This window comes from Nothobranchius furzeri, chromosome 11 (assembly GCF_043380555.1).
Source record: "Nothobranchius furzeri strain GRZ-AD chromosome 11, NfurGRZ-RIMD1, whole genome shotgun sequence".
Taxonomy (NCBI): domain Eukaryota; kingdom Metazoa; phylum Chordata; class Actinopteri; order Cyprinodontiformes; family Nothobranchiidae; genus Nothobranchius; species Nothobranchius furzeri.
This window is the reverse complement of record NC_091751.1, coordinates 63015448-63031636: the sequence shown is the minus strand read 5'-3', so window position 1 is coordinate 63031636 and position 16189 is coordinate 63015448. Positions and strand designations below refer to the sequence as shown.

At 41.7% G+C, this 16189-nt stretch overlaps 1 protein-coding gene across 3 annotated transcripts in view; it reads left to right on the top strand.

Moving 5' to 3' along the window:
• LOC107384231 (cadherin-24) overlaps window positions 1-16189 on the top strand; it is a 246651-nt gene that overhangs the window by 134912 nt on the left and 95550 nt on the right. For all 3 annotated transcript variants that reach the window (XM_070541737.1, XM_070541738.1, XM_070541739.1), the window contains 2 exons: window positions 3316-3435; window positions 12928-13095. In XM_070541737.1, coding sequence (XP_070397838.1) covers window positions 3316-3435; window positions 12928-13095 — 288 coding nt within the window. The remainder of the gene's footprint in view (window positions 1-3315; window positions 3436-12927; window positions 13096-16189) is intronic.

The window sequence follows — 16189 nt, the reverse complement described above, 5'->3', positions numbered from 1 at the left end:
CCCCAGCTCGCTAGGAGTGTAGAGGTGGAGGGAGTAATGAACACATGTGAGGCTTAAGTATTAACAAAGTCATGTGTTGCTATAAACAAGGATTTTATTACACAACTCAAGTGGACTAAGTGTATTTACAATAAAAAGGGATATTTACATAAGTATAAACAAAGGAGCCATTTACGTAAGGTTTAACAGAACACGACCAGCCCAGAAGGGGCTAGGGACACAAACAGAAATGGTCCACAAAAAACAGAGCAGTCCTGTTTAACAGAGACTCTCTGACTAATCCGAATCTGAATCTCACAGAACGAGTTTACTAAACAAAGCTAATGATCGGTCGAGCATGCGAGGATTAGGGTGTTTCTCAATGTTAAGGCGCCTGGCCTTGCGAGGCGATGTCTTGCGAGGCCAGGCACCTTGCTTATGAGGACACTGTCCTTCCTTGGTCAAAGAAAACGGTTAAATGGAACATCACGTGACTGCGGCTTCCATGGTGGTCACATAACGTCACGTGACACTGGAGACAATGTTATATTTTATACGTATTAGTTTCAATATAAATACACAACGAGCCGTTTACTTTTTAAATTGTGTATACGTTTATTAAATTAAATATTTGAGTTACTACCTGCTAGCCACCGAAGCTTGAGTTCATGGATCCGCATTCCTCCTAGCGACGTCAAGACCTCACCGACCCCCCCAGCAAAACTCGGCGCTGGAGGAGATTTATGGGCTCGACACACGGGAGGCAACATCGCCTCTCCTCCATTCATTTTCAATGAGACGTCATGCGCGACAAAGCGATAATCGCGGGTCTCCCTCCTACCAAGCAAAACACGAAATACGTGCGTGTGAAATTTTGCGCTCGTGCACGTGTCGTGCACAGGCGACCCAGCGACACGATCCCAGAAAGTTGAAACATATAATCCATTTCCTGTAGTCGAAGAGAAAAAGGATACAATGAACAGACAAGTCAGTAGCACAATGCCCGAGGCAAAATGCCCCGGACATCTGGTCACAGATTTTATTTATATCAAGAGATAAGAAAGGAATGAGAGAGAGAGAGAGAGAGAGAGAGAGAGAGAGAGAGAGAGAGAGAGAGAGAGAGAGAGAGAGAGAGAGAGAGAGAGAGAGAGAGAGAGAGAGAGAGAGAGAGAGAGAGAGAGAGAGAGAGAGAGAGAGAGGTCAAGAATGTGTGTGTGTGTGTGTGTGTGTGTGTGGCTTGTGTGGGTGTGTCTGAATAAGTGGGCATGCAAAGAGGCATAGAGCAATACATATAACATTCAGTTGACTGAATCAATGGTCAAGAATTAATAAACATAAAAATTTCCACAACACCATCTAAAACTATTGGTTTTATGTGAAGTTGCTGTAAATAAGGCTGTGCTGCTGTTCAACGCTGATGTCATTAGAGACTCGATGTTTTTGACTGCTATATTTTACACAAAGTGCAGTTAAAAACATGAACCGTAATTAAGCAAGCAAAGCTGTTAGAATCAGTTTTGACCATAATGACATTTAATTGCTTATTTCATTCTACAACCTGATTGTAATGAGGAAAACCCTTTGTGGGAAAAAATGTAGTTTCAAGTGGCATCAATTTAATTTAATAAATTATTTTCATGTTTGTTTTACAGTAAAACATTGTTTTTTTTCCAAGTAAAAACATTTTCTTCTACAGTAAAATACTGACTTCAGTACCAGTTTAAAACACAAAAATGACAATAAACATACCTTCGTACCATAAAAGAAAAAAAAATGCCCTTAATTTTACGATACTATTTCGGCAACCCTGACTGCCGGCGTTTTACAGTGAAGTGTACGTTTTTTTTTTTTTTTTTTTTTTACAGTGCAAGAAGTGTGCACGTTGGGTAAATACAAGAAGATTAGGAGGATTAGTAGTGGGAATGTGACATCACTCTTTGTGTTTTGGACATCTGAAGAGAAACACAACAACATTATAGAGTTTATGTCAACATGAATGGATAAGCTATTTCAGCCTTTAAAACACCATAAAATTCTATAAACATCTTTGGTTATGTTCTTGCTGTGTTGCTTTTCTAACTGCATCGTTGGTTCTTTTTTAAAACACAGAAAATGAAACTGTCAGCAGCAAAGTTAAAAAGAAATATTTTCTGTGTTTTAAAAAAGAACCAACAATGCAACATAAAATTCTAGTTTTTTTTTCTATTTAAAATCCGTCTGAACTCTAAACTTTAACCGTTTTTAATGTAAAAAAAAGTTCAGGAGCTATAGTTTTACCTGGATTAAGCTGGATTCAAAAGTGGATTATAATCGTTTAGATAAAACTAATTTGTGTTTACTTTGACTTTAACATATTAAATCTCTCCATCACCTGAACTTGGATTTCTGCGTTAAAAATGTACAAAATGTATCACAAAGATGAATAAATGCAGGTGAACCAATGAGATTCTAAACAGATGATTTCGTTTTTGAAAAATATTAAAATCCTAGTAAAAATACCAATAACATTTAAAATCAGCATCTCTTTTGCATCTCAGCATGTTTAGTATAAAATCCCTTTGTTGCTTTTTTACACAATGCTGCTAATAGCTGACATATTTGTCCCTGTTTAACCCGTCGGACCTCTGGTGGATCAGCACCTTAATCAGCTGATCTTCTGTTCCATCTCCATGCAGAGAACTCCCCATTTCCTCCTCAGCGACTCTGTACTTTGATCAGAAATAATCCACCAGCTGCCACCTTCCTCCTCCTCTGACTGGAGTTTTTCTGCCTCCTCTTATGAAAAAATACCGACCTGTTCAAACGCACAACAAATGAGATGAACAAACTGTCATTCACGTGTTCTTATTTTTGCCAACAATTTAACGAAATAAAATAAAACTTTACGACACATAAAACCAACGCTCTGTGATCCGTGGAAAGGAGATTTAAGGGAATGAGACGGAGGCCAGTGGAAGAGACAGACGGTCTGATTGAGAGAGGGAGCGGGAGGGAATAGGAGACGGAGATGAAGAGAAATGGAGTGAAACAGAGAGAATCAAGGGGTTGGGAGGGGAGTAGGTGGGGGGAGAAGGGTGAGGATGTATGTGTGTGTGGGGGCAAATGAAGTATTTGTCACACGGCTGCTGGAAAGAGATTGAAAAAGAAACTGAGAACAGAGAAGGTTATCTTCTCATAAGGCTCGGCGTGATCTTAAAGGGCTGTCGTAGTCTGGCCCAGCTAAGTCCTGCCGTTTTTCCCTCCTCTTTGCTTATTTATCTCAGCTTTTTTCCTTTTTTTTAACCAGATTTCTTTTCCTCATCTCCTCCGACCCCTCCTCGTCTGTCCTCCCTACAGGCACGTCTATAATCCAGGTGACGGCGACAGATGCTGATGACCCGACATATGGGAACAGCGCCAAGCTTGTGTACACACTGGTGCAGGGCCAGCAGTACTTCTCTGTCGATCCCCAGACAGGTGAGTGCACACGTTCTCATCACAACACACACACACACACACACACACGCACGCACGCACGCACGCACGCACGCACGCACGCACGCACGCACGCACGCACACACACACACACACACACACACACACACACACGGGCAAAGAAATAAAGGAAAAAAAGATGGGACGCAGATGTCGGAACGCAAACACGTACACACACACTAAAGAAAAGCAAATAGGCTCAAGTTGTTGAGGAGCAAATATATGAATTCACAGAGAGAGAGAGAGAGAGAGAGAGAGAGAGAGAGAGAGAGAGAGAGAGAGAGAGAGAGAGAGAGAGAGAGAGAGAGAGAGAGAGAGAGAGAGAGAGAGAGAGAGAGAGAGAGAGAGAGAGAGAGAGAGAGAGAGAGAGAGAGAGAGAGAGAGAGAGAGAGAGAGAGAGAGAGAGAGAGAGAGAGAGAGAGAGAGAGAGAGAGAGAGAGAGAGAGAGAGAGAGAGAGAGAGAGAGAGAGAGAGAGAGAGAGAGAGAGAGAATTCTTAAAAAAATTAACTGTGTAGAGAGATGGGGCCAAAGGGACACATAGGCTGGTGTCGACGGCTGTTCAAGCACAGGTGGAAATGTGGAGCTAGGTTTATTAAACACACACACACACACACACACACACACACACACACACACACACACACACACACACAGCAGGCTTGCAAGTATGCACAGACACACACTTTCAATCTTGCATTTCTCCCACCTGTGCGTCCCTCGTTCGCTTGTAGTCATCCATCTCTCTCATTTTTCCTGCTGTGCACCCCTCCACCTGTTCAAACATACAGACCCCCCCCCCCCCCACGCACACACACACACACACCACCACCACCACCACACACACATCCAAACACACTCACTCCTCCTCCTCCCTTTGGAGTGAGTTGGCAGAAATGTATTCATGCTGCTCACAGCAACAGCAACAGCCTATTTCTGCGTGATAAAAAAAGACTCGGCATGTTAAAGACAGATGTTGGGAAAGGAGTGTGAACTGTAATGCGACGACAGATTGCAAAGGTCTCAAAGAGTCTGTTTGTTGTGCCACCTAAGGGCACGCGTGTCGCCGAAGGGCACGGGGCTTTATTGTTGTGTGGAAGGTGTTTTGTTTGTCTGTTATTTTTTGTTTGTTTTTCTTTTTATAGCTCTGTGTCTTTGAGGGAAGCTATGGCTCAGTTGACGCGGACATGGCTGTTTGATGCTTTAGCTGCAGCTTTGATAGACAGCTCACATAGAAACATAGTAGAATATTCAAGTGTGAGCCTTAAATAAATACTTTTGCTCGTTTTCAGTGTCTTTCTGTGTGAATGATATGCATAAACACCTGTCCACCTGTCACTAAAGGTTTTCTGAATGGCCTCACTTTGGACTTCCCATCCTAACGGGCTGAGTTATCATCCCAAAACAGCCTCTTAATATCTTAGATGTTATAAAACTTTACACTGCCAGATGTTTTGTGTCATATTGTTGTTTAAAAGCAAACATAGTAGCAGGAGAAGAGAAAGTTCCCATTTCTGCTGCATCCTGGAGTCATGTGTCAAACAAGGAACTCTGTAGTTTAGGAACGCTATAGGTGGGAGACTTGCTCCATGTGGGGATGACGGCTTCAAAAGAGAATCCGCAGTCGGAAAGTGGCAATCGTTTTCTGTAAAATGCCCTCAGTATCAAATGATCCAAATGGGATTTAGATCACGTGGGCATGCAGGTTGGTCTAAAAGAGCGACATCATTTTTCTGGAAATAATCCTTCATCAACGGGTCATGAAGAAGCTCCCTCCTCTTCACTATGTGTCAGCAAGTCATGGCACTAACACTGGAAGCCATCCGGACTAGCCAGGTTCACAGCTGTCGTGTTAAAAATCGAAATTTCCTACATCTTTTGAGTATTGTATTTGGTGCTAAATCCAAATAATCAGGTCAGGGTTAGGGTTGCTACCATCTCAGACACCGTCTCATGGACCTTGGACTCCAGTCAGGGCTGCTTGAATCACATTCAGCTCATCATATCCTGTGTTGGGTCTACCACTTTACTTATTTGTCACACAACCCCCAGAATCTTTTCAAAAACTTAAAATAACAGTAATACTGTGTCCAGTCTCAACAGCAGCAGTCTGCTGGAAAGCATTTAGGGCTTTAAAGTTCACTTTGAAGCCATTTTTTACTTGTTATTTTTAGAATATGATCAATCACTCTGAGTTTGACATGCAGGCTGAACGTGAAAATATTCTTCTACCCCTCTTTTCTGCATTAGCCACCAATAGATTAGGAAAGCCTGACAGACCTATGTCACACTGAAAATTTGCATTTAAGGACTCGCCCATCTTGGCTCGAGACGAGGAAGTCTGTTTTTGGTTTGGCATTCAGGAGAGAGCAGGGAAACCTCTGGGCGTTTTTCAATATCAAGGCACCTGGCCTCGCTTACGAGGATGCTGACCTTCCTTGGTCAAGGAAAACGATTAAATGGAAAAGACTTGTATCACGTAACTGTGACTTCTTCTGTCTCCAGTTAGTTGACTCACATTTAAACTTGAAGTTTGCCCCTGAGTGGCTGCCGGCTTCTGATCCGCCATCTTTTTGAAAGTACTGCAGCATATTCTGGGAAATTTTTGACCAAGGCTAGGTCAAAAGACATCTGCCATGTATCCTTGCTCAGCTAGCTAAACGGCTAACAAACGGAGAGCAGACACCTCGGTAGAACATGAACATAGGAACACGCCTAACCCCCAAATTCCACTACCTCCGCTCCGCTCCGACACGAATGCCGGAGCAAAATCGGTCCCGTTGTAGTCAATCAGAGCAATTCCACTACTGCGGCCGTGCTCCGGCAGTGCGGCGCAGTGCGCCGACCTCTGTTCCGGCGTCCGGCAAAAATAGAATCGATCCTATTTTCTCCGGACGCCGGAACACCTCCGCAGTAAATGGACAGAAATCACAACCGCCCAACAGGAAAAGGAGCAAGCACAACTTCCGTTTTTCACAATAAATCGCTAAACAAAAGGCGTTTTTTGTTTCATATGCACAGGTTTAACAACTTTTAACAACTATCAATGGCGGCTGAAGTTTAAATGCACAAATATAAGCCATAAATACAGTTTCCACTATCAAAGTAGTCACAGTTTGTTGATCCAAACACTGCTGATCTCTCAACACAAATGATGGGCAGATTAAACAGCTCATGCCGATGCTTCTCCCACACAACGGGTGTTTGGATCTAACTTCCGCGTTTATTGCTCGGACTGTATCGCAAGATCTCGAAAATCCCGCGCATGCTTGTTTGCCCCCCTCAGGTCTCCGCACCGGAGCGGAGCCGTTGTAGAGCGGGTACCAGTAAAAATTGAGTTCGGAAGCGAGCGGCTGCGGAAGGCGGGGGCGGACCGGAGTGGAGCGGAGGTAGTGGAATTTGGGGGTTAGCGGTTCTTGATGACGTATCTCCTGGGCAACCGGGGCGGGACCAAGACATCAAGGCAAGGTTTCTTGGCAATGAAAAACACCTTCAGCCCGTAGAAGCTAACATTAGCATTGGCAACTCTACAACAGGGCAGAACTTCTCCAAGCTGCTGTTATTTGTGGAGATAAAACATCCATGTCTCAGAGCAGAGTCAGCGGTAGAGTCATGTTGCTGTTATCCAGTCAGAGGCAAGATGCCCAAATATCAGGAAATACGTCTCCAAATCCTTCTGCTCCGCACTGCTCTGGCTTATTCCTAGTTCCTGAAACAGGAGCGTCAGACCTTTTGACCCACAGAGGTCGACTCACAATGCATTCATTTGTACTAGACCACTGCAAATGTGTTGGAAAACAAGTGAACTTGGTCTTTAACCATCAGGAGATCAGGACAGCATGACAGAAGGTTTTATGGAAACCAAGTTTATAGTTTTTAAAACAAAGTTTCCACTCTAGTTCCCAAAAGTATTCATCTTCTTTTTGTGTCATGCTCCTGCATTTTCCTTCTGATTATTGAAGGTTTATAACCTGATTAGGATCAATCATCAGCTCAAAACGAAACCATGCACTTTAACCCACGTTTTAAGACTTTTATCAGGTGTGGTGATTATAACTCCTGCACAACAATACCTAAAGTCTCCCTTTAATAGGAGGATTTATTTGACCTTCACAGGTAGTCCATCCTCCTTTCGCTTATTTGAAGTCTTATTTAGTAATCGATTTCCTTGACGTATGAGAGATGTGGGGCTGTTTGAAATGCTAATTCGGATTTTAATCCTAATTCCACACGCTGTGCATCAGCCTTTCTACAGTGCTATTAGATGAGTGTTGGTATTCTGAACATGCTCAACCCTCTATCTCCCTTTTTCAATCACCCTGTCTGTCATTGGCTCTGCCACCAAAGGTCTTATTTAAAATTTTACACATTTACTCAAAAGTCCAGCCGGATTGTTTAGGAATTCTGTTCACAAAGCCGGACACGCATGCGTCGGCATTCACCGTGGCTGATTTAGAATCTAATTCACCTTGACACGCTGAGTCATACATATAACGTGCAACATCCGACCACATGCAGCAGAATGAGGCCATTTGCACGATGGAGATGATCCATGTTGAACGACGCAACTTGGTGTAAGAGAGTGTCTCGCACTTAGCATGTGGTCATTTCTAATCTTTTCCATCTGAACGTCTTTAAGGATTTGTTTAATGTGATGCCGTGTGCATATTTTTGTTGCTTCTCCAACACAACATCTGATATCTGTATATTGTTGCTGTCAGAGGAAAACCAAGGGTGTCCAGAATGTCAGAAAAGCTGTCAGGATGTCAGGGAGAGCTGCCACGTCTCCAGCCTGATGACATCACTATGAGACTTCAGTTTTCCAAAGGACATTAAAAAAAATACCGTGGAGCCTTAAGTGGGACTTCATCTGAAAGCACTTCGATTAATGCAGCTAATCTCATTGTAGCTTTTGCACGACTGCTTCATGACTCTATTACCTTTGATAATGATCAGATAACTGCTAACAACAGCGGCTTGGTTCTTAGTGGCTTGTTGTAGTTACATGAATGAAGTGCACAAATATAATGAAAGTCCTGTCCTTTCTGTGAGCAGAGCTGCATTATTTAGTGTTGGAACATCTTCAATGAGTCAGATGTACTCACAAACGTTGGACTGGTGGACACATTTGTGACAAAGATCAGTGTTGTTTAGGAGGAGGTTTTAGAGTAATCAGCTGTTATTTTTACCTCCCGTAAATAATAAACAGATCAAAAGGAGATACGTTGTGAAGTTAGATTATGTTTGACAGGTCCTAAATGACCTAAATGGACTGAGCAGTTAATGAAATACTATGTGGACCCAATCTCATTAAAAATCAATAGTAGCATTAATAGTGGACGGCTTCATGGCTTTGGAATCAGAAAATCACTCATCTTATATTAATGACTTATGTAAACGCAGCTATGGTTGAGTCTCAACCAAAAGGGTCGTGACTGCTTCCGTTTGTAATGGACCGTCAGCGATGTGGTCATAAATGCTAATAAATTGTTAATAAAAGGCCAGACTGTCCATTCACATTGTCTCTCCACACAAGAGGAGTGTTTCAATGACTGTATTTGCTGTTTCATGCTGGAGAGGCAGTTCATTCGGGTTCACCAGCCCCAGTCATTAAAGCAAATGCGCTACATTACATGAATCCATCAAGTCTAATCAAAACATCTGTTAAAAGAATTTTTAATGGCATGTTGCTGATCCACAAAAGCTAAATGAGTGATTTTTAACCATTAGCGTGGTAATTAGCCTTAGCTTTTATGCCTGACAAAGTGATAAACTCGCAAGGCAAAAGGTGTAAAAACACTCCAAGATATCCTGCAGTTAGAAGTGTGAGTTAGTTGGGCGAGTTAGAAGTGTGGATGGAAACAGAACGCAAAACAAAAAGAAAAATGCAACCAGACATGTGGCGCTGATTGTTAATGATAAATAATGAAAAATGACCCGTGCTTGTGTAGCACTTTTCTGAGTCTGAGGACTCCGGAGCGCTTTATACTACAGTGTATCATTCCTCCATTCACACATACATTCACACATTAGTGATGATGCGCTACACTGTAGCCACAGCTGCCCTGGGGCGCACTGACAGAGGCGAGCTATACAAAATATTACAAAAACCTCATTTAACATTTTACATCATTGGTCACATTTAGCTCATCATAACAACGAGTTCTGGGACTTTTCATTAAAAAAAATCAAAAGTACAGTATTATGTCTAAATTAAGTTTTATAAAATACAAAACATTAATGTATATTTTTATAATTTAAATCAAATCGGACAAAAGTTAAGTCTAGATGTTTACAATTAATTTTCACTATAAAGTTCTGTTGAATATAGGGAGCCTAAGTACCGCCCATCCACTTCCGTACCACGGGTCCTCAGAAGAAAGAAAAGATGAATGCAAGTCAACGGGGCTAAAACCGCTATTTTCTAATTCTGTTTGTTATGTGCCATGGATTTCACATATGATGTCCGTGAATTTTTAAGACACATTTTGATACTAAGAAAGAGCTTATTTTCGAACGGGGGAAATGTTATTTTAGGTTTTGTGTGAAAAAAAGTCCAGGACTACAAATGCGCGTCACCAAAGTGACGTCATCGAACCAGACACAAAGAAAAGGTGAGAAAAATGGCTGTTACTTCTCCGTCTGCGTCGGGATGGGCACACGCAGCACCATTATCCGTCCTTGCGAGCCTGCTGGAGAGCCCTCTCAAGTACGGACGGAGTCGAGCTCTCTTTTCTAAACATCCATTCGTTGAGAACTCAAGCTTGTGATTGGTTGCGATGCTGCTGTCGTCTACAGCGCCATCATTGCGCTCTCAAAAACGCAAAGAGCCAAGGATATCTAGCGGCAGACACGGAGAAGCATGAAGATTACCTTGCAGAAAAACTCTAAACAAATGAACATTTTAATTCCATGCTGTCGTTCTATTTTTAAAACACAGAAACAGTTTCGTTACCTGTTTTTTCGCTATGTTTCGTTTGCGGCTGCAGACTTCCTTAGGCTGACGCTGATGGTGGCGTCACTTCCTTCTCCGTTTATCCGCGGGCAGCAGAGGACGTTGTCGCCCTCTGCTGCCCGCTCTCCCCACTCCGATGATGCAGTCCCATGCGCTGTCCAATGTGTAAACTCCATCGCCCCGTTCATGGTCCCACATCCACGTCTCCTTATCTCGATTGCTTCTTTAATCCATCTTTTGTATTTTTGTTGTTCGGTGTTTATGATCCTTGTGTTATCCCAGTCCATTATATGGTTTTCTCTTATGCAGTGATCTGTTACGGCTGACTTCTTTATTGTACTTTCTGCTTCTTCTTTTTCTGCTCTTGTGTGTTTTTGACTTGCCTCTTTCTCGCACTCCTTTCTATGTTCTATTGTTCGTGTGTTGAGTTGGCGTCCGGTTTCTCCTATCTATGTTTTATTGCAGAGTTTGCATGGGATTTCGTAAACGACTCCACATTTAAGTCCAGCTGATATCTTGTCTTTTGGGTGTACTAGTCTGTTTCTAACTGTTGTGTATGGTTTTGTCGGTGTGTTTATGTTGTGTTTTTTCATTGTTGCTCTTATTTTTCCTGTTATGCCTTTGATGTATGGTAGGGTTATCACTGGTTTTGGTTCTTGTCTTTCTGGGTTTCTGGTTCTTTGCTGAGGTTGTTCTTTTCTTTCTGTTTTTGTTTGCCGCTTTCCTTTGTTTATTATCCATGTCGGGTATCTGCAGGTCTTTAAAGCATGTTGTATGTGTTTGTCCTCTTGTTTACGGTCTCTTTCTTCTGTTATTATGTTTGTTCAGTGATATAATGTTCTGATTAATGACATTTTGTGTATGGTTGTTCTGATGTCCATAATAGATATTGGTCTGTGTGTGTTGGTTTCCTGTATGTGTTTATGTTTAGGGTCCCGTCGGTCTGCCTGGTGATTTTCATATCCATAAATGCTATACTGCCTTCTGTTTCTGACTCATGAATATTTTATTCCCCGTGATTGGAGGAGTAAAAATACATGCAACAAGCGTTTTATTTGTGGACGGGAATGACAGGAAACGTGGGTTTAGTGGTGGCAAGCACATGGAGAGTTGGGGGAGTGACAAATATGTCCGTGTCTAAAAGTATCTTAAATACAACAAAACACAATATAAACACACTATCTTGGACCAGAAACATGACAGGATACCACAGAACAGCGCTACAACCTCTGTTGTCCCAGCTGTGAGTTTCTTTGCAACACTCCCCTGGAGACGGAGAAGTATGAGGGCAAATCGTGTCCATCTGTGCGTGTGTGTCTCTCCCTCATGGAACCGACAGAGAAGTATAAATTAGGTTTTAGTTTAACGAACTTCAAATCCTTCCTTCAGGAGGAAAGAACCACCATAAATCTGGCCATTTGGTAAGTAGCAGCTACGTTAGGGGAGAGGAGATTCTGTTGTGACGTCATATACTCGACATACGGACGTGTGGTTTGTAGTCACGCTAATTACAAACTTTTACAATCTGATAAATCTCAAAGTACGTGACAGGTGTGGTTGAAACACACATCATTACATTTCATTTAAATTAAAGCACAACATACGTGTGATCCAGGGCGTAAGGCTAAGCGGGCTAGAAAATAGCTCTTTTAGCACCGTTTACTTGCATTCATTTTGTCGTTCTTCTGAGACCCATGAGCTGACCAGAAAGGGAGGAGGCTTAGGCTCCCTATTAAAATCTGTTGGTTTCAAAATAAATATTTAGATAATATGCTAATGCAGATGGTCATAAAATTGGAAATAGTCACCAGAATAAAATTCAGGTTTAAAATTCCATCTAACATCTCATCAAACCTATAAGTCCACCTATGCAGGCAGGACCAAAACAAGAATGAGTTCTTAATAATTCACAGTTAAACAAGCTCACTCATTCGCACTAAATGTATATCTGGCTGTTTTTCATGTTTTTATATTTTATTTTTAGATAAGGGATGCCCAATCCTGGTCCTGGTGGGCCGGTATCCAGCATGTTTTAGTGGTTTCTCTGCTCCAACACACCTGATTCAGTGGTTGAATCACCTGTGCAGCAGCTCATCAAGCTCTGCAGAAGCCTGCTAATAACCTGCTGATTAAAATCAGGTGTGCTGAAGCAGAGTTAAAACTAAAACCTGCTGGATACAATTTAGGTTTACATTAAGGTTTAATTTTTATGATTCAGAAATTTCCAAATATTTAGATATAATTATATTCATTTATCTTTTAATTTGTCACAAAGTATTTAGATGTTTTATTATTTACATTATCATTTGAAGTTACATGTAATAAATTAGCTGTTGATATGAATGAATGTTTACATTTATTGTTCAATAATCAGAAAGTTCCAAACTGTTTGTTAATCATAAAATCATCAGTATTACAAACCGTGGCTGTTTAGTAATTTACCGATTTGTCATGGTCCTTTTGTGTTTGTTTTTGTCAAAGTCTCTCACTAGCATTGATGCCAACTTGTGTGTTTTTCCAGGTATTCTACGCACAGCTGTGCCTGACATGGACAGGGAGACCCAGGACCAGTACTTAGTGGTGCTTCAGGCCAAGGACATGGGTGGACACCTGGGAGGACTGTCTGGGACCACCACTGTCACTGTCAAGCTCACTGATGTTAATGACAACCCTCCTCGTTTCACCCAGAGTGAGTTTGCCTGCTTCTCACACACGCACGCACGCACGCACACACACACACACACACACTGACCTGGATCAGGCAGGCAGCACGGCGACACACGTTGAAATGAGTCAGTCTTAAACATGCTGAGCTCCCAGTGTGCACACGTATGTGCTGTAATTGTTGTGCAACTTCCAGTTCATAAGCACTCAGACGTGGCGTTCACACACTATGTGCAAATAATCCATCACGGTCCACAGAACCAAGCCGGTGGGGCATCACCTCATTAGAACAAAGCTGAATGGAGTGAGCTGTCAGTCACCGTAAAGCATCAGAAACTACTCTCTTGGCTCGGCTTGTTTTAACTTTCTGGTGCCTGTTATCGGAAAATGCGTGAGGGGAAACAAACGCTGAGCTGTTTTGGCTTAGCACCGAGGGCCAGAGCAGTTTTCAGACCTGTTTGACCTGCAGGTCCCGTCAGGATTCACACAGCTGAACTCGGGCAGAGGAGCTTCCTGCAGGGCTGCGAATGCTCTCATCAAACATTCAGGCGTAGATTTAGCTCGCCTCTGCAGCCATAGATCAGCTGCTATTTTCAACCGCAGCTGTACTGTCAGATCCCATCTAATTATGTGACAGTGTCTTGACACCGGCCGACCGAACTGCCTTTCTAAAAACCCTTTAATAACTTACCACCTCCCAAATGGAAAATCTGTCTTTTTAAAAAGTGATATTTTTTCCTTTTCACATTGTAATTGATAAGATCCTAATTTGAGCCAACCCGGTTGCCACAGTGAGCTGTTTGTTGGGCCAGATTGCTTGATAGTTTTGTAGTTTGACTTGTTTATCATGTTTCTAAATTTTTTACTCGTAAGATTAAACCGTGTGGCGACTTAGTGCATCCCATTAGTCTGTTCAGATTGGAAAGAGTTACGACTCCCGGGAATAGTTAGTAATCTTAATGAGGACTGACAGTGACATTGAGGATAATGCATCTGGAGGGAATACAATCGCCCTAAAGCAGGAAGGTTTGACTGTCATCTGGAGTCCTGTTAGGAATCTGTGTGATTTTCTACCTGAAGCCAGAAAAATACATGCATTCTGTTGCCCCAGACACAAGAAGACATAAATATGTCCTTTAGATGCTTTCCTCTGTTGCTATTTGAAGGGTGTGTCATAGGTGTAGAGGTCTACTTGTCTTAAGAGCTACTGTACATTTATTATTTTAAGGTACATGCACAGATTGAAGGTAGGGCACTTGTTGACTTTTCTTAACTATCAGTTTCACTCGATGAGGCTTTTGCTGCAGATGGGAAGCTAATTCCTGGTTGTTGGAACATAAACGATGTTTTCGTATCTGATGATTTGACTGACTCTCTCAGCTGCATGACAACTTCCATCTCTGCAGTGTGAAACTTCCCTGACGTTCTTGCCTCTGTAGGGTTCCTGCTTCTGTACTTTTGCATTTAAGACATATGAAGCCCTTGATCATTGTCAGAACCACACTCCCAACACCTGCTCTGCTGTTTCTAGGATTAAAAACTTCTGATCACCTTCACTAAGCTCTGATGTGATGTGTGCAGACGTGTCTGCCGAGCCGACAGTACAGAGCTGATTACTGACAGTAAACAAAGGTTTCACATTCAGATTCTCACATTTTAATTCACTGTTTTTCATTGTTGAACCACCTGCCTGATGAGATTCTGCAAAGTATATTATATGTCTTTGTTGGTGATCTCACACATGGATCTCTCAGTCACTAATAACTGATAAACTCACAGTGCAGCAGCTGCATGCTTCTGAACTGAATTCACTTTTCATGTCTGCAAACAAAGAGAGAACTGAAGTAGAAGCTTTGATTGCAGTTCTGCTCGAAGATGAAGACAAAAAGTGAGTGTAGCAAGAAAAGGTCAATATTTCATTCAAACTAATTAGTTCAAAACTGCCTGATTCAGTTTTTGTGGATTTTAAAACATAATTGAACACATGAGCACTCTAAATAATTAGAAACCTACACACACACAACAGAATAGTCTTTTTAAAAAGACGCATCCTGTCTAATCTGACCTCACAAATGTAAACAGTCGTTCTGATATAACCAGAGTTTAATGTGATCTAACAGGAACTGTTTCGGTTCCTTTTATGTTCGGTTGTTTTATGAAAAATACATTTGAAACTCTGCTCCATCATTACATCTCAGCTAAATTCAGTTTTCTTTCCAACTATTTTTAATATTTAAATGGAAAAAATGACAAAACAGGTGACGGAATACATATTTGGCTGTAGTGTAAAAAAAAACTCAATACTGAAAAAGTATTTGCTCCTTTATGGTTTCCCTGTTACTTTTTTTTTTTTTTTTTTGGTAATCTGGGTTTATATGAAGAGGTTCACAAACCCTTGGCAGCAACTTTGATCAAGTATTTCTGACAATGAGTTTCCCACATTCCTGCGGAGCAATTTCCTCCCACTCTTGTTTTGTGGAAAAGTTTTAAGTCCAACACATTGGAGGGTGTTTTAGCATGTCACCTGCTTTAGGTCAAAGGTCAAACATTCTCCATCAGGATTCATGGTTCCATCAGTTACAGAAGATGGTCCAGCTCCTGAAGCATCAAAATGTTTTTTGGCAGGTCTTTAGGTTATTTTTGGTCAGCAGACATGTTGGCCTTGAAACTCTCCCACTGAAGACATCTTTGCTCCATCTCTTTGTTACTGTTGAATCATGACTTCTGAACTAAACTTCAACTGAGTGAAGCCTTCCGTGCTTTAGATGTTCTGGGTTATTTTAAAATATCCCAAGAATGCACCAAAAAGTTTATTTTTGGGGTCCTTTATCCTGCTTTGTGTTGTCAGATGGGTCCTATTTAAGTGAAATAACTTTATTTATTATTTTTTTGGAATAGGACCAGGTTGGTTTGGATAACTTTGTTCCCTTAATAATTAAAATCATCATTTAAAAATAGCCTTTCGCATTTCTTCAAGTTATCTCCTTCTGATGTTGATTTTTCTTTGCAAATCCAAAAACAATTCTCTAAATCCACAAAACACATGCAGATTGGTTGGGCAAACTCCCACGTACTCTCCAGGACCTCCCTGAGGGTATTGAGCTGGTCCAGTGTTCCAC